The sequence below is a fragment of the Pristiophorus japonicus genome, chromosome 1 (genome assembly GCF_044704955.1).
Source record: "Pristiophorus japonicus isolate sPriJap1 chromosome 1, sPriJap1.hap1, whole genome shotgun sequence".
NCBI classification, from domain to species: Eukaryota; Metazoa; Chordata; class Chondrichthyes; family Pristiophoridae; genus Pristiophorus; species Pristiophorus japonicus.
The window spans coordinates 132,485,017-132,510,033 of NC_091977.1; the positions used below are offsets into that span (position 1 = coordinate 132,485,017).

The window sequence follows — 25,017 nt, forward strand, 5'->3', positions numbered from 1 at the left end:
AAAACACAAACACCCTCCGGACAATCCCCTCAGTGGGCCACACAGCCCAATCAACGCGCTCGCCCCCCCCACTATCGCCGGTGAGCGCGGTGCATTCTGAGCTCGAGCCCCTGACCGCACCCGCCTTTTCGGGGAGTTTGCCACCCGTGGTCGGTCTCTGGCCCGGGCAAGATAATCGGAAGGAGGGTGCGGAGGCGGGAGCCCCAGCAGACACTGAACTCCCTGCCTCCGCGTCCCTCCAGTTTAAAAAAAAAAGAAGGCACCACTCCAAGGAAGCGGAGGATGACCAAGGTCCCTCCGTGGAGGAGTTGGTGCCCAGCCTGAGTCCCGCATCCCCCCCCACCAGCGCTCCCAATGCGCGCTGAAGGCAGGGGCGGTGGGGGAAGCCTGTCCCTCGGGAGGGAGAGACATCCAAGGTGCCCAGTCTGAGCCTCCCGGATAGGGGAACAGAACTGCCACTTGCGGGGGGCATGGGGCCATGAAAAGAAAATGTCGCCGCCGGGAACATCCCGGGTACTGAGGTGGGCGGGGCCAATAAGGCCGAGTCCAAGCCCGCCCAGTCAATTATTGACATCCCCCAGGATTTGTTCGACCTGGCGGAAAAAGAACAAGATTTTAATGCACTTCTTGAACACCCACCCTCTAGGCCGGGGGGTGGTAGCGGGGAGGGTGTGGAACCCCAATAGTTGTCCCAGACTATGAAGCCGAGGGACTTGGCGGACCTGGAGCTGTTTTTCGGCCCGGTCTCTCCGTGCTCCCTGGGGCGGAGGGGGACCCCCGTCCGCTGCCGCTTCCCGACCCGGCATCCCAGGGGGAGTCCAGGGAGGAATCCTCTGCCGACTATCCTGGGGATGGGATCGTGACCGAGGTAGGGCCGGATGGTGTGACCATGCCGTTTCCGTACCCTACGGCTGGTGATCTCCCGGAGAGGGACAGGGACTCGGTGGAGGGCGCGGGAGAAGATCTGGAGTCCATCACCAGTGAGGTGCTGATCTCCTCGTGCCCGCTGCTGAGACCCCCTCATTCCTGCCAAGGAACTCCGGGACTTTTTGGCGCAATGCCAGGGTCGCCGCAGTAGAGCCCATCTGGCCCTGGACAAATGGTCCGGAGCCGGCGCTGCTCATCATGTCCGTCCGTGCTGCCGTCGAAACCATAGGGTCCTGTCCGTGCCCATCAAAACCAGAAACCCTTCAGCTGCGCCAGCTCAGAATATTCCTCGCTGGGCTGCTGAGGGAGTGAAGGTCATCAAACGACTCTGCGCACCCCACCCCCCCACAGTTTAAGTTAGAGGTTGCACTATGCTCTTGTCATGAAGATAACCATAGCCAGCCTCAACATCAAAGGCAGCAGAGAGGCATGCCGTAGAATTAACAATTTTTTGCTTCTACGGGAGGGGAAAAAAGCAGTGTGCTTCCTGCAAGAAACCCACACCATTCCAGGAGACGAGGCCACGTGGCTCCTGGAATGGCAAGGAGAGGTCCGCATGAGCCACGTCATTGCCACTTCTTGTGGGGTGGCTATCTTGCGGGAGAGGTCGACGGGACTGGCTCTGCAAGGGCCAGGCATGGAGGTCGTCCTCTCGACTTACGCTGATGACGTGCTCCTCATGGTCGAGGATCCTGTTGACCTGTGGAGGATGTGTGAGTGCCAGGAGATTTACTCGGTCGCATCCTCCGCCAGGATCAACTGGGAGAAATGTTCCGGACTCGTGGTGGGTGGACTTCCTGCCGGAGGAGCTCAGGCCTTTTGCCTGGAGCATGACCCATCTCCTCTATCTGGGAGTCTACTTTAGCCCAGACGAGGAAGCCTGGCATGAACTGGAGGCCAAAGTCACCGCTTGCCTTGGGTGCTGGACAGGACTGCAAAGAGTGCTGTCCTACAGGGGTCGAGCGCTAGTCATAAACCAGCTGGTGGCCGATATGCTGCGGTACTGGCTGGTCACTTTGACCCCACCCCCTGCGTTTGTCACCAAGATACAGAAGAAGCTGGTGGACTTCTTCTGGAACAGGAAGCACAGGGTCTCTGCTGCAGTTTTGAGTCTCCCGTTTAGGGAGGGCTGTCAGGCGTCGTTGTGCGTCAGCACCCAGCTTGCGACTTTCCGTCTTCAGACCTTGCAGAGATGCCTCTAATTCGAGCCCCCTCCTAGGTGGAGTGCGCTGGCGACGTATTTCTTCTGCCAGCAGTACAGCCTCAAGCTCCTGTTTGTGAGCCTGGGGAGGCATCAGGACCACCATGCAGGAGATGCCTGTTTTTTTACCAGGAACTAATCAGGTTCTGGAACAGAGTCGCCACCAAGCGCAGCTCGCCCTGCAGGAGCCGCTGCTCAGGAATCCGTACCTCCACGACCAAGGTTTTAGGTGACAGGCGGACGAGAGGGCTGTGGCTGGTGAGGTGACCGGGGTCAGGGACCTGCTCGATGGCGGAGGAGCGGGCTGGATGGCGCCAGACGTGCTGGCACGGCGCCTAAACTGGGCAGACGTCTGGCGCGTGGCCAATGCCATCGAGTCACTAAAAACAGCACTGGGCCCTGACTGCGTTCGGCGTGTCGAGGAGGCTCAAGCACATGGGGAGATCCCGTCCGAACTGACCCCTTGTCCGGATGGAATTCCTCATCGGTGCCAAGCCCCGAAACCTCCCTTGGGAGCCGGCACTTGAGCCTCCTCCGGGAAATCCCCTCCATGCCTTTCGGTTCTGCGCGGAGGGGTTACCTATACGGGCTGCTCTTGCACACTCCTCTGCCATCCGGACATGCCATGGTGCACCATCTTGCCATCCGGAGGAGGCAGGGGTCCCCAATGGAGTGCACTCTACGCAGGAGTTCTCCCTCTATCTATTGGGAACTTGGCCTGGAGGGTGTTGCATGGAACAGTCCCTTGCATTAAGTTATTAAGTCTGTTCACGGATTCCCAGGCCGCCTGCAATTTCTGCGGTCTGGAAGAGTCAGTGTTCCATGTTTTTATGGAGTGTGCGAGATTGCAGCTGCTCTTCCATTATTTGAAGGGACTGCTCCTCAAATTCTGGGTTGCACTTCAGTCCCACACTCCTGATCTTTGGGCACCCTGTGCAGAGGGGAGCGGGCAGGTCGGAAGGCCTCCTCGTAAGACTGCTCCTGGGCATGGCCAAGGGAGCCATCAGTCGATCCAGGCAGCGGGCGGTCGAGGGGGCCGTTCAGCGTGACTGCCTGCCCCTCTTCCCCGGTTACATCAGAGTCAGGAGGTCCCTGGAGATGGAACACGCGGTGTCCACCAGTACGCTCGCGGCCTTCCGTGAGAGGTGGGCGCCGGAGGGACTGGAGCGCATCATCACCCCTGGTAACCAAATTTGAATTTGATCATTTAAGTTTAACATTTAATTTGCCGATCTTAGTGCCTCCCCTCCCCCACTTTTGGCCAGGGGGCACTTGTATAATTTGTGTGTTGGTGCCCTCAAAAAAAAGGGCACTGGAAAAAATGTATTTTGGTGTGTGACCCCCCCCTTGTAGGAGCATTTGTTTAAAGTGCACAACAAAAATAGTTGAACTGATAATGTTTAGTGTGATTGTTAAACCTTTGCGAATAAACCAACTAGTTCTTAATAACAAGGTTTTGCTATGAATTCTTCCCTTTTGGTATAAGCATTCAGGTTTTAGAACTATTCGCTCGGGGCAAACGCCAATATGGATTGATATGCTGTTTCGGTGTTGTACTTCTACCCCACACAGTCTAAAACGACCAGGACAGTTGTTAAGCCAATCAGCCTCAAATGTTACTGTTGGAAGTTTTACATATATCTATTATTTGGTCGAGTGGAAAAGATTCTGGGGTAGTTTCCATTAGGTTGTGCTGGTATCTGCCCAAATCAGCACAAAGGATCAAAGAATTTTAATCGTAAATTACATCCAGTGTAAATCGAGTTTCCACGATCTTTTGCACCAACTAAAAAACATGTTGGAATCCAGCTCCACCCACAAAACTGGCCCTGGCCCTCATCGAATTGATCGCTGTGGCGAGTTTCCGCTAATTGTGCCCATATACAAGGAGGCTCTTAATTTTGTCAATTGGTGCAAGGGCACCAATAGACAAAATTAAGTTTCTAAAAAACTGATTACTGTACACCAATGAAGCTAGTAAATGGCTTGTACAGGTACAGCGTCAAAGCCGAAATTTTGGAATCTATACTATTCCGGAATCCGGACACCAGGACATTCTGTAGAGATCGTCCGGAATCCGGAAAATGTTCTCCGGAATCCAGACCCGCCGCCGCACCCACTCCGCCACTGGACTCCCCCGCCTCGGGCCGTCGCTGATCTCTTCCCCTACTTCCCCAGGCCTCACCACCCACCGGACCCCCCGCTCCTTACCTCAGCCCACCAGACTCCCCCTCTCCTTACCTTAGCCCAAGCATGCCTGTACTCAGGACGTCGGGAAAAACATTCTAAAGTCCAGAAATATCCAGAATCCGGAGCGGCCTCGGTCCCAAGGCTTCCGGATTTTCGACGCAGCAACTGGAAAAACTAGAGAGTAATTTTCAGTTATTTAAAATCGGGATACTCACAGGTGGTGGACCAGATAATGATTAAAAATGCTTAGCTCCTGTGATAAACCCATTTTCAGCTGTATTAATAAAACTGCACCAGGTTACCACTCTTAAATATATCACAGAATATTTTTACATGCCGGATTCCGCTGGTTCGTGGAAAATTTTATGGTCAGCAGTTTGCAAATGAGCAAATGTGTGAGCAGAAACTTGAGCAAAAGATTCAATGCGGAAAACTAGCGTAATTTTGAGCACAATTTGCGCCCAGATCGCAAAATGCACTCAAAGCAGAAACCACCTCTCTATCTCTTTTGTGGTCAAAATGGCCATGAGAGATTGGAAAGCAGAATCAATTCTCGCTGGCTGACTTCGTAATTGGACACCAGAGCTATACAAGTCCACAGTATTGTAATGTGCTGTTGATATAAGAACATAAGACATAGGAGCAGGAGTGGACCATACGGCCCCTTGAGCCTGCTCCACCATTCAATAAGATAATGGCTGATCTGATTATGGACTCAGCTCCACTTCCTCGTCCGCTCCCCATAATCCCTTATTCCCTTATCGTTTAAGAAACTCTCTATTTTTGTCGTAAATTTATTCAATGTCCCAGCTTCCACAGCTGAGGCAGTGAATTCCACAGATTTACAACCCTCAGAAGAAATTTCTTCTCATCTCAGTTTTAAATGGGTGGCCCCTTATTCTAAGATAATGCCCTCTAGTTCTAGACTCCCCCATCAATGGAAACATCCACTCTGCATCCACCTTGTCAAGCCCCCTCAATCTTACACGTTTCGATAAGATCATCTCTCATTCTTCTGAATTCCAATGAGTAGAGGTCCAACCTACTCCACCTTTCCTCATAAGTCAACCTAGTGAAGCTTTTCTGACCCGCCTCCAAAGCATGTATATCCTTTCGTAAATATGGAAACCAAAACTGCATGCAGTATTCCAGGTGTGGCCTCACCAATACCCTGTATAGCTGCAGCAAGACTTCCCTGCTTTTATACTCAATCCTTGATACGTCCTTACTATACAGTATAAATGCACACGAGACCCATGCTTGAGAAGGTCAGTCTGTGACCTCTCCTTTATTCCATAGCACTCAAGTGATGGAAGTAGGTGGAGCTTCCCCTTTTATATCTGAAGGTCTAGGTTAGGAGTGTCTCCCACAAGTTCACCACCTAGTGGTCATTGTTCTCCGTGTATAACTTAGGTCAGATTATACATGGGTTACAATGCTGGTTGAATACATGACATCACCTCCCCCCCCCCCCCCCCCCCACCCCCCAAAGTCTTATTAGGATCACAGGTTGAGTCTCTCTTGTGGTTTACGCTCTCTTGTAGCGCCTGATTTGGGGCTCCGGTTGTTGGGCGCTGGCTTGAGTGTCTGCTGTTTGCGGTGCCTCAGGCCTGTCTGGACTGCCCACAGTGACTGGGCTCTCCTCCCTTTGGTTCCTGTGTTCGGTCACCTGTGGAGGAGTGAACTCTATTGTGTTCTTCCTCTGCTTCTTCTATGGGGTTGCTGAACCTCCTTTTTGTTTGATCCACATGTTTGCGGCAGATTTGTCCATTGGTAAGTTTAACTACCAGAATCCTATTTCCCTCTTTGGCAACCACAGTGCCTGCGAGCCATTTGGGCCCTGCAGCGTAGTTGAGGACAAAAACGGAGTAATTTACATCAATACATCGCGCCCTCGCATTCCTGTCATGGTAGTCATATTGTGACTGGCGCCTGCTCTCGACAATTTCTTTCATGGTGGGTGTATAAGGGATAACCGGGTTTTGAGCGTCCTTTTCATTAGCAGCTCTGCGGGTTGAACCCCTGTGAGCGAGTGTGGTCGGGATCTATTGGCCAACAGGAGGCGTGATAAGCGGCATTATAGGGAACCCCCTTGGATTCTGAGCATCGCCTGTTTGATTATCTGCACTGCTCGTTCTGCCTGGCCATTTGAGGCCGGCTTGAACGGTGCCGTTCTAACATGGTTAATTCCATTGCCTGCCATGAAGTCCTGGAATTCAGTGCTTGTGAAGCACGGGCCATTGTCACTGACCAAGATGTCCGGTAGACCGTGGGCGGCGAACATTGCCCGTAGACTTTCTACCATGGCAGAGGATGTGCTTGAATTAAAAATGTCACACTCTATCCATTTGGAGTAGGCGTCTACTACAACCAAAAACATTTTTCCCATGAAAGGACCTGCGTAGTCCACATGGATGCGTGACCAAGGCTTGGCGGGCCATGGTCAGGGGCTAAGGGGGGCTTCCCTGGGCGCATTTTTCTTACAGGGGTCTTATAGTGTTAACAGATTGTTGGAACACAACAAATTGCATGCTCTATTAAAAGCCCTTTCCTGGCTGGTCCCCCAGACCCATTCGCGACCTTTGCATAGGAGCACGTATAGCGGCTCTAGCAACGTGCTCAATTTGGGAAGAAAGTTACCAAAATAGTTCAGGAGTCCCAGGAATGAACGCAGCTCCGTCATGTTACGGGGTCTGGGTGCTCTCTGGATCGCTTCAGTCTTGAATGCAGTTGGGCTGCTCCCATCTGCTGCTATGCTCATCCCCACGAATTCTACCTCTGGAGCTAGGAAGACACACTCCGCCTTTTTCAGTCGCAGCCCTACCCGGTCCAGTCTGCGTAGCACCTCCTCCAGGTTGTGGAGGTGTTCTTCAGTATCGTAACCCGTGATGAGGATGTCGTCCTGAAAAACCACCGTCCCTGGAATCGACTTGAGGAGGTTTTCCATATTTCGTTGGAAGATCGCGGCGGCCGAGTGAATCCCGAATGGACATCTGTTGTACTCAAACAACCCCTTGTGTGTCATGATGGTGGTCAGCTTCTTTGACTCACTCGCCAGCTCCTGGGTCATGTAAGCTGAGGTCAGGTCCAATTTTGAAAAAAGTTTGCCACCGGATAGCGTCGCAAAGAGGTCCTCTGCTCTCGGTAGCGGGTACTGGTCTTGGAGTGACACCCGATTTGATGGTGGCCTTGTAATCGCCACATCCTGACCGACCCATCCGCCTTGAGCACTGGCACAATCGGGCTCGCCCAGTCACTGAATTCGACTGGCGAGATGATGCCTTCCCTCAGCAGGCGGTTCAATTCGCCTTCTATCTTTTCCCGCATCACGTACGGCACTGCTCTGGCCTTGTGGTGTATTGGCCTGGCGTCCGGGTTTATGTGAATCATTACCTTGGCCCCCATGAAAGTGCCAATGCCGGGTTGAAATAATGAGTCAAATTTGTCCAGGATCTGAGAGCATGATACTCACTCCACAGAGGAAATTGCATTGACATCGCCCCATTTCCAGTTCATGACAGCAAGCCAACTCCTCCCCAGTAATGCGGGACCGTCCCACGGGACAGCCCAGAGTGGCAACCTGTTCTCCGAATCTTTGTGGGTCACGACTATCGTGGCACTGCCTAGCACAGGAATGATCTCCTTTGTGTATGTCCGAAGCTGTGCGTCAATCGCCGATAATTTTGGCCTCCTGGCCTTGGATGCCCACAACTTTTCGAACTGTTTGATACCCATCAAGGACTGGCTGGCCCCCATGTCTAGCTCCATTGATACTGGAATGCCATTGAGGAGCACTTTATTATCGGTGGCGTCCTGGTGTATGAACTGTATACGTGCTCCACATGAACTCGCTGAACTTCAGCTTCCAGCGATTTCCCCCAGCGTTCATTTCTGCAATTTCTGCAGGTATTTTGCTCATCTCTGCAAACTCCGGCTGAGTGTGTGCCTCCACGCCTCCAGCATGAGCTACTGTTTGAAACAAAAGGTCCCTTGCCAGTCGATCGTCCCCGACTGTCCCTGTTATTGCCCTTGAGTGCACCATTAACAGGTGTTGATGGCCCCATTACTGGCCGCATTGTCCCTTGCAATGGCGTGAATCGCCGTTCAGCTTGCCATTGTCTGTGTCGAACTCCCCCTCTGGGTTCGACTACATGTTGGGGCATGCCCGATTGCCCTCGTCTGCCTGGAGAACTGTGTGCTGCTTTAACAATGTTGAATCTCTGACCCAACCATTCCTTAACACAGTACCTCTCGTCTGTTCTGCTCGTGGCCATGCTCGTGTGGTTTAAATCCCAGTTTCTCGTCTCCATTGATACGTCCTTACTATACAGTATAAATGCACACGAGGTCCATGCTTGAGAGAAGGTCGGTCTGTGACCTGTCCTTTATTCCATAGCACTCAAGTGATGGGAAGCTCCACCCACTTCCCTTTTATATCTGAAGGTCTAGGTTAGGAGTGTCTTCCACAAGTTCACCACCTAGTGGTCATTGTTCTCACTGTACAACTTAGGTCAGATTATACATGGGTTACAATGCTGGTTGAATACATGACAATCCCCTTTGCAATAAAGGCCAAGATTCCATTGGCCTTCCTGATCACTTGCTGTACCTGCATACTATCTTTGTGTTTCATGCACAAGTATCCCCAGATCCCGCTGTACTGCAGCACTTGGCAATCTTTCTCCACTTTAAATAATAACTTGCTCTTTGATTTTTTTTTTCTGCCAAGGTGCATGACCTCACACTTTCCAACATTATACTCCATCTGCCAAATTTTTGCCCACTCACTTAGCCTGTCTATGTCCTTTTGCAAATTTTGTGTCCTCCTCGCCCATTGCGTTTCCTCCCATCTTTTGTATCATCAGCAAACTTGGCTACGTTACACAGTCCCTTCTTCCAAGTTGTTAATGTAGATTGTAAATAGTTGGGGTCCCAGCACTGATCCCTGCAGCACCCCACTAGTTACTGATTGCCAACCAGAGAATGAACCATTTATCCCGACTCTCTGTTTTCTGTTAGTTAGCCAATCCTCTATCCATGCTAATATTACCCCCAACCCCGTGAACTTTTAACTTGTGCAGTAAACTTTTATGTGGCACCTTGTCAAATGTCTTCTGGAAGTCCAAATACACCACATCCACTGGTTCCCCTTTGTCCACCCTGTTTGTTACATCCTCAAAGAATTCCAGAAAATTTGTCAAACATGACTTCCCCTTCATAAATCCATGCTGACTCTGCCTGACCGAATTTTGCTTTTCCAAATGTCCTGCTACTGCTTCTTTAATAATGGACTCCAACATTTTCCCAGCCACGGATGTTAGGCTAATTGATCTATAGTTTCCTGCTTTTTGTCTATGTTCTTTTTTAAATAGGGGTGTTACATTTGCAATTTTCCAATGTGCTGGGACCTCCCCAGAATCCAGGGAATTTTGGTAAATTACAACCAATGTATCCACAATTCCTGCTGCCACTTTTCTTAAGACCTGAGGATGCAAGCCATCAAGTCCAGTGGCTTTATCTGCCTTTAGTCCCATTATCTTACTGAGTACCACCTCCATTGTGATTGTGTTAAGTTCCTCCCACCCCACCCCTCTCATAACTCCTTGACTATCCACTGTTTGGATATTGTTAGTGTCCTCTACCGTAAAGACTGATACAAAATATTTGTTCAGAGTTTCTGCCATCTCCATGTTCCCCATTACTAATTCCCCAGTCTCGTCCTCTAAGGGGCCAACATTTACTTTAGCCACTCTTTTTTCTTTTTTATATACTCTTGCTATCTGTTTTTATATTTTGTGCTAGTTTACTTTCATAGTCTATCTTCCCTTTCTTAATCTTTTTTTTTGTCATTCTTTGCTGGCTTTTAAAAGCTTCCCAGTCTTCTGTTCAGAGTTGATGGGATCCAGAGTACTAATCTAGTCATTTAGGCGTTAGCGTTGGCTCAGTGTTAGCACTCTTGCCTGAGTCAGAAGGATGTGGGTTCAAGTCCCACTCAAGACTGAAGTACATAATCTAGGCTGACATTTCAATGCAGTACTAAGGAGTCGTCCTTCAGATGAAATGCTAAATTGAGGGTAAAAGATGAAAAGCGCTATATAAATGCAAGTTCTTTTCTTTCTTATTGGGGCTGGTGTATTTCCTACATTAACTCCAGATAACTCTGCAAGCCAATACCTTGATGGATAGGAGGGATGGACAAGCAGCAGAAAGCTTACTAGTGCTCTGTGGTGGTGAATTGTGCAGTTAAACTCCAGCAGCATCCCTAAATACAATTGGTGATCCAAAGGCTTTGATTCTTGCCAACCTGCATCGCAGCTCTTTGGACTTGAGTGAGTTGCGTCCATATGAGGAGAACATACAAAAACTCCATTTATGTGAATTTCTCAGTATTTGATTTGGAGACTTAACTGCAGTGATGGGTTTCCATGCATGTCACTTGGCCAATCCAAAAAAGACATAGAAGAAGTAGTTGAGCAAGGTACTCAAAAGCGATTGCCACCTATTGACTTGTCTTTGCTCAGTATCACCCACAACCTACATCGTGCCACACTGTGGAGCAGCACATTGATGCTGTTGCACTGCTTCACAGTGTGTCTCTCAGTATTGGAAAAAAAAAATCAATAATTTAAAAGCAAAATATCTTCAGCTATATTTTGAAAATGGACAAGATCCAACGAAACTTTAAGAAATTATACAGTACTTGGTGATTACAATTTGATAAAACAGAAAATGGACTTTCAAAAGGCATCCAGATTCACACTTCGAGATCATTACAAGCTCACAGTTTATACATTAACTTGTCCCTTTTAATGCTACTAAACAGGATACTATCAGTTCATAACAAGCAAGTTTTACAATTTGAATGAAAACCACCTCCACTCTGATCTGTTGGGCGTTGAAGTCTTAGCACAATATATATAGCAAAAGCTGACACAATCTACATTCCTCTATCCCACAAGCAAACCATCAGAATCTATTAAAATTACTGTACACTGATAGCAAGAGAGACATGACAAATCACAGGGCAGAAGTCAGATACCAGACAAAGCATCAAGGGGCTTCTCACCAGGACCCATTTGCAAGCAAATGATATTGTTTGGAGGCTGCATGCTGAGTGCATGACAAACTGATGCAATTTCAGTACTGTCTGGGAACATGGGTGATATTTGTCTGATGTTAGCCAAGGTTAGTCTGCAGAAATGTGCAGATTTTAGATTTGAATCAGTGGGCCGAAGGGCTTCACTTGACAAGCCACAAATAATTACAGTATGCTGTTTCCCTTGTACTCTATTATTTTCCTGTTCTTATCTGGGGCTTTTGGACACTGATGATGCAAGGTCATATCGTCTTTGACCAAAACATGGTAAAATATTCATTTTTTTATGATAAATAAAAGGCCGTGCAGATTAGGAAAACAATTTTTCAGGGTTTAAGTTTTATTTTAATAGTACGCCCAATAATTTTGTCTATTTGTATCCTAGCAACCATTGAGGTCAGACCAAGCACCATTCACTCATGGTGTGATAACATTATCAAGTTATTGCAAAAACTCTTTAGACAAATGGAGTGTTAACTTCTCAGCTGCTAACAGATAAAAACATGGCTCAGCATTTGTTTCTTCACAGTTCAGCTTTTTAAATGAACTAGTGTGGATACATTACTCTATCATGCCAGAAAAAATGATTGGAATCTGTCTCCTGTCAGCAACACCTTCAAAGATTTTCATGTTCCAATCATCAAGGCCACAACATTATGACAAATAATAAAATGAAAACACGCCCACTCTAGTAACAATGAGAATACGCATCACTTCAGTAGTCAAGTTAAGTCAGCAATTCCATTGTTTTGTTAAATTTTTATGACATTTGTGCTATATTATACTCCTCCATACAGATTGTAGCTTTTGACCAAGAGACACATTTTCTGAGGGAGGGAAGAGCAAAGATGAATGCGATGCATTTTCTTTAATGCTTCATTTTAACCTGCATTGGGGTAAATCCCCTGAATCCAAATCAGGACTGAGTATTCCCACCTACAAAACTAAGCGACGAGAGCTATGGTACAGCTTTAGTGAACTGAAAATCAAACCAACTTGGCTGCTTACAAGTACTACCGATGTATTTATATTCCTATACTTACAATCCTTCATCGTTTCTTTCATTCCATCCCTGCTGGATCTGATGCTTTGTGAATTAGTTCAGAAGGTCAAAATAAAAGGCTCCTCCATTATTGAGAGCATAATCATGTCATTTGTGAAATAGATGCCATCCTAGTGTATTTACTGGAGTAAACAAACAATATATTGGATGCACCATATCAAATATGTACTTGGCATAAGCTCACTACTGCCCCACAACTATTTGGAAGTTGCTATAAGGACAGTACAGGTACAAAGTCCGAAATCCAGCCGTGCCGGTTTTGGGGTTTTTCCGGATTTCAGACAAGAAAATCAATAGTCTGAAATCCTCGACCGAATCCATGCCAAATGTTGAGCGGCAAGGTCCAAAATCCGGCACAGATTCGGTCGAGGATTCCAGACTTCTTGTCTGAAGTCTGAAATCTGGATTCCTCGACCGAATCAGTGTCGGATTTTGGGTTTTGCCTCAAAAATGTCCGGTTTTTTGTCAATAATTCTGTATTCCAGACAACTCCATCAGCTATGCGCAAAATGACTTTTTTTGACAATTCGGGTTTTCGGATTTCCTGATTCCGGACGTTACACCTATACCATGTTCCTTCTGGCCACACTGAATTCATTCCATTGCCCGACATGGATTTTATTATATTGTGTTTGGTTTCACCCTTTTTTAATCAACAAAGAAAAATCTAAGAATTTGTTACAGCATTATGCAATACCATGAGTTTCTTATTCAGAAAATACAGTAATCCATTCACCTGGGATTCATCCAACTTCTATATAACCTCCCCTTAATAAAACAATGTAGGAAGGATTAACCAGCTCTGTCCGCTTAGCTTTTACCAATTATGGAAGAAAAACAGCTCAGAAGAATGTTGTTTCACAACACTTTAAGACTCCTCTAAAGTACAGAGGACAACATAAAGCTTATAACCTGCCGAGTGATTGAACATTTCAGCCCTGTTAAATAAGCCAAGAAGAAAAATCCATCTTTTATCCTAGGCTCAGTGTAGTCCAAAGATAAGGATGGCCTACTCCTTGTCCATCTTCCGCAAGATTGGAAAATTATGGCCAAGCTGCCAATCCTTTATGATTATGAGCAAGGCAGCAACACAAGAGTTGGACCCAGAGTTCCATGCTGATGCCATAAACGCAAGAAAGGTAACATTTATATTGAGTGGGGTTTTTTTTTTAAAGTGCTGAGAAGAACGGGGGCAGAGTGTCGTTAAGAGAGAGAGAGAGAGAGAGTCAGCAAATTTTTCAGAGATCTTCTCCAACGAATAATTGGTCAATTTTAACTCCATGTTAATCCCTGGAACGTCTCCGCACTCCAGACCCCAGTTTGAGAACCATTCCTGTATGCAACATAACGGGGGATTAGCGTTTTCACAATAACAGAAGCAAAGTATGCAATTCATGAGCAGATTAAAATGTCATTGTCAGCATGTCATGTCATGTCCCCCTGCAAAACAGATACACTACTTTGAGTGCTGTTGAGGGAGATGACTCATCAGGGGAGAGCAGCAGCAGCCAAGTTCATGGCACCGTGGCTGGCTCTATTGTACAAGAGGGCATAAAAAAAAAGAGTGGGAGAGCGATAGTGAGAGGGGATTCAATCATAAGGGGAATAGATAGGCGTTTCTGCGGCCGCAATCGAGACTCCAGGATGGTATGTTGCCTCCCTGGTGCAAGGGTCAAGGATGTCTCCGAGCGAGTGCAAGACATTCTAAAAAGGGAGGGAGAACAGCCAGTTGTCGTGGTGCACATTGGTACCAACGACATAGGTAAAAAAAGGGATGAGGTCCTACGAGACGAATTTAAGGATTAAAAAGTAGGACCTCAAAAGTAGTAATCTCGGGATTGCTACCAGTGCCACGTGCTAGTCAGAGTAGGAATCGTAGGATAGCACAGATGAATACGTGGCTTGAGCAGTGGTGCAGCAGGGAGGGATTCAAATTCCTGGGGCATTGGAACAGGTTCTGGGGGAGGTGGGACCAGTACAAATTGGACGGTCTGCACTTGGGCAGGACCGGAAACATGGTCCTAGGGGGAGTGTTTGCTAGTGCTGTTGGTGAGGAGTTAAACTAATATGGCAGGGGGATGGGAAGCAATACAGGGAGACAGAGGGAAACAAAAAGGAGACAAAAACAAAAGACAGAAAAGAGATGAGTAAAAGTGGAGGGCAGAGAAACCAAAGGCAAGAAACAAAAAGGGCCACTGAATATAAAAGGGCTGCAGGAGGGTCAAAACTAAAAATCATGGTTTAAAAACTAGGATGAAAACACTCTACCTAAATGTACGCAGCATTCGAAATAAAGTAAATGAGTTGACGGCATAAATCATTACAAATGGGTATGATTTAGTGGCCATTACAGAAACATGGTTGCAAGGTGGCCAAGACTGGGAATTAAACATACAGGGGTATCTGACGATTCAGAAAGATAGGCAAGAAGGGAAAGGAGGTGGGGTAGCTCTGTTAATAAAAGATGATATCAGGGCAGTTGTGAGGGATGATATTGGCTCCAATGAACAAAATGTTGAATCATTGTGGGTGGAGATTAGAGATAGTAAGGGCAAAAAGTCACTGGTCGGCGTAGTTTATAGGCCCCCAAATAATAACTTCATGGTGGGGCGGGCAATAATCAAGGGAATAATGGAGGCATGTGAAAAAGGAACGGCAGTAGTCATGGGGGATTTTAACCTACATATCGATTGGTCAAATCAAATCGCACAGGGTAGCCTGGAGGAGGAATTCATAGAATGCATACGGGATTGTTTCTTAGAACAGTATGTAACAGAACCGACAAGGGAGCAAGCCATCTTAGATCTGGTCCTGTGCAATGAGACAGGAAAAATAAACGATCTCCTCATAAAAGATCCTCTCGGAATGAGTGATCACAATATGGTTGAATTTGTAATACAGATTGAGGATGAGGAAGTTGTGTCAGAAACGAGCGTACTATGCTTAAACAAAGGGGACGACAGTGGGATGAGGGCAGAGTTGGCTAAAGTAGACTGGAAACAAGGACTAAACAGTGGCACAATTGAGGAACAGTGGAGGACTTTTAAGGAGCTCTTTCATAGTGCGCAACAAAAATATATTCCAGTGAAAAAGAAGGGCGGCAAGAGAAGGGATAACCAGCCGTGGGTAACCAAGGAAATAAAGGAAAGTATCAAATCAAAGACCAATGCGTATAAGGTGGCCAAGGTTAGTAGGAAACTAGAGGATTGGGAAAATTTTAAGCAACAGCAAAGAATGACTAAAAAAGCAATAAAGAAAGGGAAGATAGATTACGAAGGTAAACTTGCGCAAAACATAAAAACAGATAGTAAAAGCTTTTACAGATATATAAAACGGAAAAGAGTGACTAAAGTAAATGTTGGTCCCTTAGAAGATGAAAAGGGGGATTTAATAATGGGAAATGTGGAAATGGCTGAGACCTTAAACAATTATTTTGCTTCCGTCTTCACAGTGGAAGAGACAAAAACCATGCCAACATTTGCAGGCCACAGGAAGGTGGGAAGGGAGGACCTTGAGACAATCACTATCACTAGGGGGGTAATGCTGGACAGACTAATGGGACTGAAGGTAGACAAGTCCCCTGGTCCTGATGAAATGCATCCCAGGATATTAAAAGAGATGGCGGAAGTTATAGCAGATGCATTCGTTATAATCTACCAAAATTCTCGACTCTGGGGAGGTACCAGCGGATTGGAAAGCAGCTAATGTAACGTCTCTGTTTAAAAAAAGGGGGCAGACAAAAGGCAGGTAACTATAGGCCGGTTAGTTTAACATCTGTAGTGGGGAAAATGCTTGAAACTATCATTAAGGAAGAAATAGCGGGACATCTAGATAGGAATAGTGCAATCAAGCAGACGCAGCATGGATTCATGAAAGGGAAATCATGTTTAACTAATTTACTGGAATTCTTTGAGGATATAACGAGCATGGTGGATAGAGGTGTACCGATGGATGTGGTGTATTTAGATTTCCAAAAGACATTCGATAAGGTGCCACACAAAAGGTTACTGCAGAAGATAAAGGTACGCGGAGTTAGAGGAAATGTATTAGCATGGATAGAGAATTGGCTGGCGAACAGAAGGCAGAGAGTCGGGATAAATGGGTCCTTTTCCGGTTGGAAAGCAGTGGTCAGTGGTGTGCCACAGGGATCAGTGCTGGGACCACAACTGTTTACTTTATACATAGATGACCTAGAAGAGGGGACAGAGTGTAGTGCAATAAAATTTGCAGATGACACTAAGATTAGTGGGAAAGCGGGTTGTGTAGAGGACTCAGAGAGGCTGCAAGGAGATTTGGATAGGTTAAGCGAATGGGCTAAGGTTTGGCAGATGGAATACAATGTCGGAAAATGTGAAGTCATCCACCTTGGGGAAAAAAAAAACGGTAAAAGGGAATATTATTTGAATGGGGAGAAATTACAACATGCTGTGGTGCAGAGGGACCTGGGGGTCCTTGTGCATGAAACTCTTTTAGGAAAAGTGTTTCATGCACAAGGACCCCCAGGTCCCTCTGCACCACAGCATGTTGTAATTTCTCCCAAAAGGTTAGTTTGCAGGTGCAGCAGGTAATCAGGAAGGTGAATGGAATGTTGGCTTTCATTGCGAGAGGGATGGAGTACAAAAGAAGGGAGGTCTTGCTGCAACTGTATAAGGTATTGGTAAGGCCGCATCTGGAGTACTGCGTGCAGTTTTGGTCACCTTACTTAAGGAAGGATATACTAGCTTTGGAAGGGGTACAGAGATGATTCACTCGGCTGATGATAGATTGAGTAGACTGGGTCTTTACTCCTTGGAGTTCAGAAGGATGAGGGGTGATCTTATGGAAACATTTAAAATCATGAAAGGGATAGACAAGATAGAGGCAGAGAGGTTGTTTCCATTGGTAGGGGAGACTAGAACTAGTGGGCACAGCCTCAAAATACGGAGGAGCCAATTTAAAACCGAGTTGAGAAAGAATTTCTTCTCCCAGAGGGTTGTGAATCTGTGGAATTCTCTGCCCAAGGAAGCAGTTGAGGCTAGCTCATTGAATGTTTTCAAGTCAAAGATAGATAGATTTTTAACCAATAAGGCAATTAAGGGTTACGGGGAGAGGGCGGGTAAGTGGAGCTGAGTCCACGACCAGATCAGCCATGATCTTATTGAATGGCGGAGCAGGCTCGAGGGGCTAGATGGCCTACTCCTGTTCCTAATTCTTATGTTCTTATGTTTCCAAAATGTGTTAACATTTTCAGTTCCTGAAAGAAATACTGCAATGAACTTAAAGATAACCCCCGAGGAGATTTAACCCAGGACACTATTCCAGAACAATCTGAAAACCTGAATCAACAAAAGCCAATAAGTTACATACATTACAGTTGTTTTGTGTGTTCAGTGTTGTGGAATAATAGAAACATATGGTTATCAGAACAATGTATTTGCTTTCTTGTTGCAAAAACGGTTTCACTTGATAACTTTGTCATATCTCCCAATCTTGGGAATAGAGAGAGGTGATCTTAAATCCATAACAAAAGATTGCAAATACCAATAATCTGTAACAAACACAAAATGCTGAAAACATTCATTAGGTCAGCATATGTGCAGAGAAAAGACAGGACATTTTAGGACTGAAAATGAAAGCCAAGCCCTGCCTGAAGCATCATCCTCTCCAAAGGCCCTGACTGACCTACCGTGCATTTATAGTATTTTCTGTTCTTGCTTTTGATAGGGATATATTTAATATCTGAACAGGAGCTCTCATGCTTGCTTTTTTCAAAAATATAAAAATAAGTACACATACAATGGAAGGACAATCCTTCATTGTCTACCTGTGCTAATGTCATGTTGGCAATGAAAAAGTATCCGACAGCTGTAAAAGTCTACCATCTCCTCAAAAGCAGTAAATCAAAGCTAAACAACTGCATTGGGCAGTCGGAGAGGCAGGAGTTCGGGCGTTGGTGAGACCTACAATGGCCCAACGGCAGAGGAGAGGCGGTGGCAGTCAGAGAGACAGGAGTTCGGGGCGTTGGTGAGGCCTACAATGGCCCAGCGGCAGAGGAGAGGCGGTGGGAGTTCGGGGCGTTGGTGAGGCCTATAAAGGCCCAGCAGCAGAAGAGAGGCGGCGGCAGTCGGAGAGGCGGGAGTTCAGAGCGTTGGTGAGGCCTATAAAAGGCCAGCCGGTGCAGCTGCAGCAGGGAGAGAAGGCAAAAAAGAAGTGGAAAGAAATCGAAAGGTGACGTCACAGCCACGGGGGTAAGTGATTGGTAAGTAGTTTTTCTTTTTCTTTTCGATATCAGTAAGTAACATTTAGCATTGTTGCCAATTTAAGGGTTCAGTCATGGCAGGACAGCTTGGACACGTATTATGCTCCTCCTGTACGATGTGGGAAGTCAGGGACGCTTCCGGTGTCCCTGACGACTACGTGTGCGGGAAGTGCATCCGCCTGCAGCTCCAGACGGACTGTGTTGCTGAGAATGACGTGAATAACATGTTTAGTGAGTTGGTCTTACCGCAGGTAAAGGGTACACAGCCAGAGAGGGAATGGATGACCAACAAGAAGAGCAGTGCAAGGAAGGTAGTGCAGGGGCCCCCTGCGGTCATCCCCCTGCAAAACAGATACACCACTTTGGGTACTGTTGAGGGGGATAACTCATCAGGGGAGGGCAGCAGCAGCCAAGTTCATGGCACCATGGGTGGCTCTGCTGCACAGGAGGGCAGGAAAAAGAGTGGGAGAGCTATAGTGATAGGGGATTCGATTGTAAGGGAAATAGACAGACGTTTCTGCAGCCGCAACCGAGACTCCAGGATGGTATGTTGCTTCCCTGGTGCAAGGGTCAAGGATGTCTCGGAGCGGGTGCAGGACATTCTGAAAAGGGAGGGTGAACAGCCAGTTATCGTGGTGCATATCGGTACCAACGATATCGGTAAAAAATGGGATGAGGTCCTACAAGACGAATTTAGGGAGCTAGGAGCTAAATTTAAAAAGTAGGACCTCAAAAGTAGTTATCTCAGGATTGCTACCAGTGCCACGTGTTAGTCAGAGTAGGAATTGCAGGATAGCTCAGATGAATACGTGGCTTGAGGAATGGTGCAGAAGGGAGGGATTCAAATTCCTGGGACATTGAAACTGGTTCTGGGGGAGGTGGGGCCAGTACAAACTGGATGGTCTGCACCTGGGCAGGTCCGGAACCAATGTCCTAGGGGGAGTGTTTGCTAGTGCTGTTGGGGAGGAGTTAAACGAATATGGCAGGGGGATGGGAGCCTATGCAGGGAGACAGAGGGAAGTAGAATGGGAGCAGAAGCAAAAGATAGAAAGAAGAAAAATAAAAGTGGAGGGCAGAGAAACCTAAAGCAAAAAGGGCTACATTACACCAAAATTCTACGGGCAAAGTGTGTTAGAAAGACAAGCCTGAAGGCTCTGTGCCTCAATGCGAGGAGTATTCGGAATAAGGTGGACGAATTAACTGCGCCGATAGCAGTTAACGGATATGATGTAATTGGTAACATGGAGACATGGCTCCAGGGTGACCAAGGCTGGGAATTCAAGATTTAGGAAGGATAGACAGAAAGGAAAAGGAGGCAGGGTGGCAATGCTGGTTAAAGAGGAAAGTAATGCAATAGTAAGAAAGGACAGTAGCTTGAATGATGTGGAATCGGTATGGGTGGAGCTACGGAATACCAAGGGGCAGAAAATGCTAGTGGGAGTTGTGTACAGACCACCAAATAGTATTAGTAGTAAGGTTGGGGACAGCATCAAACAAGAAATTAGGGATGCATGCAATAAAGGTACAGCAGTTATCATGGGTGACATTAATCCACATATTGATTGGGCTAACCAAACTGTTAGCAATGCGGTGGAGGAGGATTTCCTGGAGTGTATTAGGGATGGTTTTCTAGACCAATATGTTGAGGAACCAACTAGGGAGCTGGCCATCCTAGACTGTGTGATGTGTAATGAGAAAGGACTAATTAGCAATCTTGTTGTGCGAGGCCCCTTGAGGAAGAGTGACCATAACATGGTAGAATTCTTTCTTAACATGGAGAGTGACAGTTAATTCAGAAACTAGGATCCTGAGCTTAAGGAAAGGTAACTTCGATGGTTTGAGGCGTGAATTGGCTAAAATAGACTGGCATATGATACTTAAAGGGTTGACGGAGGATAGGCAATGGCAAACATTTAAGGATTACATGGATGAACTTCAGCAATTGTACATCCCTGTCTGGAGTAAAAATAAAACGGGCACGTGGCTCAACCGTGGCTAACAAGGGAAATTAGGGATAATGTTAAATCCAAGGAAGAGGCATATAAATTGGTCAGAAAAAGCAACAAACCTGAGGACTGGGACAAATTTAGAATTCAGCAGAGGAGGACAAAGGGTTTAATTAAGAGGGGGAAAATAGAGTACGCGAAGAAGCTTGCTGGGAATATAAAAACTGACTGCAAAATCTATGTGAAGAGAAAAAGATTAGTGAAGACAAACGTAGGTCTCTTGCAGTTGGATTCAGGTGAATTTATCATGGGGTACAAAGAAATGGCAGACCAACTGAACAAATACTTTATTTGTGTCTTCCTTCATGAAGACAGAACCAACGTTCTGGAAGTACTAGGGGACCGAGGGTCCAGTGAGGAGGAACTGAAGGATATCCTTATTAGGCGGGAAATTGTGTTCGTGAAATTGATGGGATTGAAGGTCGATAAATTCCATGGGCCTGATAGTCTGTATCCCAGAGTACTTAAGGAAGTGGCCCTAGAAATAGTGGATGCATTGGTGATCATTTTCCAACAGTCTATCGACTCTGGATCAGTTCCTATGGACTGGAGGGTAGCTAATGTAACACCACTTTTTTTAAAAAGGGAGGGAGAGAGAAAGCGGGTAATTATAGACCCGTTAGCCTGACATCGGTAGTGGGGAAAATGTTGGAATCAATTAGTAAGGATGAAATAGCAGCGCATTTGGAAAGCAGTGACAGGAGATCGGTCCAAGTCAGCATGGATTTATGAAGGGGAAATCATGCTTGACAAATCTTCGGGAATTTTTTGAGGATGTAACGATGGACAAGGGAGAACCAGTGGATGTGGTGTATTTGGATTTTCAAAAAAGGCTTTTGCCAAGGTCCCACACAGAGATTGGTGTGCAAAATAAAAGCACATGGTATTGGGGGTAATATACTGACGTGGATAGAGAACTGATTGGCAGACAGGAAGCAGGGAGTCGGGATAAACGGGTCCTTTTCAGAATGGCAGGCAGTGACTAGTGAAGTGCCGCAGGGCTCAGTGCTGGGACACCAGCTCTTTACAATATACATTAATGATTTGGATGAAGGAATTGAGTGTAATATCTCCAAATTTGCAGATGACACTAAACTGTGTGGCGGTGTGAGCTGTGAGGGGGACGCTAGGAGGCTGCAGGGTGACTTGGACAGGTTAGGTGAGTGGGCAAATGCATGGCAGATGCAGTATAATGTGGATAAATGTGAGATTATCCACTTTGGGGGCAAAAACGCGAAGACAGAATATTATCTGAATGGCGGCAGATTAGGAAAAGGGGAGGTGCAACAAGACCTGGGTGTCATGGTTCATCAGTCATTGAAAGTTGGCATACAGGTACAGCAGGCGGTGAAGAAAGCAAATGGTATGTTGGCCTTCATAGCTAGGGGATTAGAGTATAGGAGCAGGGAGGTCTTACTGCAGTTGTACAGGGCCTTGGTGATGCCTCACCTGGAATATTGTGTTCAATTTTGGTCTCCTAATCTGAAGGAGGACGTTCTTGCTATTGAGGGAGTGCAGCGAAGGTTCACCAGACTGATTCCCGGGATGGCAGGACTGACATATGAGGAGAGACTGGATCAACTGGGCCTTTACACATTGGAGTTTAGAAGGATGAGAGGGGATCTCATAGAAACATAAGATTCTGACGGGACGGGACAGGTTAGATGCGGGTAGAATGTTCCCGATGTTGGGGAAGTCCAGAACCAGGGGACACAGTCTTAGGGTAAGGGGTAGGCCATTTAGGACTGAGATAAGGAGAAACGTCTTCACTCAGAGTTGTTAACCTGTGGAATCATCTGTCGCAGAGTTGTTGATGCCAGTTCATTGGATATATTCAAGAGGGAGTTAGATATGGCCTTTACGGCTAAGGGGATCAAGGGGTATGGAGAGAAAGCAGGAACGGGATACTAAGGGAATAATCAGCCATGATCTTATTGAATGGTAGTGCAGGCTCGAAGGGCCGAATGGCCTACTCCTGCACCTATTTTCTATGTTTCTATGATTCAGTTCCTATTTGCTGGTGCAAATGTCAATTTTTTTTTAAACTGATTTTCCAAAAGTTTGGGTACCAGACACATTCACTAACTTTTCTTTCCTGCTTGTGCATAATGGCAGTTAAAAACAAAGCATGTCGCTGACAGTCTATCTGACCAAGCTTTTCCCAACTGAAGCAATTTTAGAATCGCTCATCATTGCAGTGACTCCTATATTGAGCAATTTAAATATGAAGCAACAGGAAGTATGCATTTAAAGTTACATATCTTTTTATACTGTTACTTCACCAGACTGAAGCAGTTCAGCAAAGGAAGCACTACGTTCGTGAGACATTCCCCAATTTCATTTGTTGGTAAATTGTCCTGCATACCAAATGGCCATCTTACCAGGAGGAAAATGAAGCCAAATGTACAAGACAACTTCTCAAGCAGTTCTATACCGTGAAAAATACCACACAGGGACAGTTGGAAGCTCTTTCAAAGTTTGATGCAGGTAGTGCATGCTGAGGATTCCAAAAAGAAAGCTATTCCCTGCAAGTGACCTTTCTTAAATTTTAGTTGAGCTTTGGTAAAATTAATCCTTTTGAGCATTCAATTTTTAAGGTGTTCAAATCTGCACATATTCTGACATGTATAGAAGAACATTTACCATTACCTTTGTTTTGCTTAGTTCCTGCATTCATAACCAAATCTAACAAAGTTTTTAAAAGTAACTCAGCATTATTGCATCATAGCAGTATTCACTATGATGTATTTCTGATAAATGATGCAGTTGTATGATCTCACTGCCAATACAGCAGCACTCTGGCAGCAAAATCAGGTGAAAAATTGTCTGATCACTTTTCACACAACAGACATTCTATACAAATCAATAAATACTCACCCAGCAGTCATTGATTACTTCACTAGGTAATCAACATTTTTGATTTGTGCTTGTGTATTACTTGAAGACTAGCCATTTAATTTCCCTATTCATTAATTCATGAGATGCCACAAGATATCAGAACCTAGAAGTCAAACATAAGGAGGTTCTCCAAAATATCCTCAGTCTCAATATATAGGTTAAACTGGGGGTGGGGGGGGGGAAATTCTGATGTTCGTTGCTTTGTACAAAGTATCTAACAGTTCTACACCAAGAAAATGCCACACAGTGGCAGCTGGAAGCTCACTCAGAACATTTGATGCAGATAGTGTATGATAAGGATTCAAAATGTTAGCTACTTCCATGGTTGTGACATAAGAAGATCATAAGCATAGTTTCTCACAATTTCGTTCAGTCTTTCGGCATATCATGGCATAACACTACCCAAGATCTCATGATTGAGTTACTGATTTTGGACTAATTTGTGTCTGATTATTAAACATGCATATATACAGTATTTCCAGAACTCCTACTGCTTAATAGACAACAATGACAGGCCTGTTTTTCTCTCCACAGGTGCTGCCTGACCCGCTGAGATTTCCAGCATTTTCCATTTTTATTTCAGATTCCAGCATCCGCAGTATTTTGCTTTTGTAATGACAGGCGTGTGGTTACTGTCCATTTCCTTTTCTTGAGCTTCATTCAAACAATGGTCCCCAGAAGTGAGGGTAAACAACAGACATCAGCAGTGTACAGAATTCTAAGGATTATCTATTACAACTAAAATTAGGAAGCAAAAGTATAAACAATTTTATTATACTAATGAGCAAAGAGAAATATATGATTGTTGGGATCATAAATCACAAAGGATCTGCAAGCATATACAAAATAATTATACATTGCTCTAATCCACTAAATATATATGAGTGACCTTGCCACTATTCTGAACAAAAAACCTCAACCCAGAGTACGTAGTACTGTATTACACAATGGCTACTTCAGGGTCAGGGTTCACTCTGGCAAAGATCACACAAATAAATTGAAAACAACAAACTTGCAGCATCTCTCCATAGTTCCATTCAAAGGCCTGTGCTTCAGTGCCTTCACTATCTCACTGTCTGTGTTCTTCAATGTCTATATGTCATACCCTATAAATGCACAGCTCGAGATATATGGCAGCTGTCAGAATTGCAGGTTTAACTCAAGAGTCTAATTTCAGAGTATAGGGCCTAGACGGCTGAAGGCACAGCTGCCAATGGTTGAATGGAGGGGAAGTTTACACAGGAAAGCAGAGATGGAAGAATGGAGAGTCTGAAAGGGTTGTGGGAATGGGGGAAGTTAAAGATTGGGTAGACTGAGAATCAAAATTTTAAATCGGAGGTGCTGGGGGATTGGGAGCCAATGTGTAACTGCAAGGACAGGGATTTTAATGGGCAGGTC

The 25,017-nt window shown here is 45.9% G+C and overlaps 1 protein-coding gene across 9 annotated transcripts in view; it reads right to left on the reverse strand.

The window, feature by feature from the left end:
* Nucleotides 1–25,017, reverse strand: part of LOC139265813 (sorting nexin-24) — a 291,009-nt gene that overhangs the window by 250,105 nt on the left and 15,887 nt on the right. For 6 of the 9 annotated variants that reach the window (XR_011593633.1, XM_070883268.1, XM_070883276.1 and 3 more), the window contains exon 2: nt 4,370–4,492. The exons of the other annotated variants lie outside the window; for them this stretch is intronic. Coding sequence is in view for 5 of the 6 variants with exons in the window: in XM_070883268.1 (XP_070739369.1) it covers nt 4,370–4,492 (123 nt within the window). In the remaining variant the exon portion in view is untranslated. The remainder of the gene's footprint in view (nt 1–4,369; nt 4,493–25,017) is intronic. 9 annotated transcript variants of the gene reach the window in all.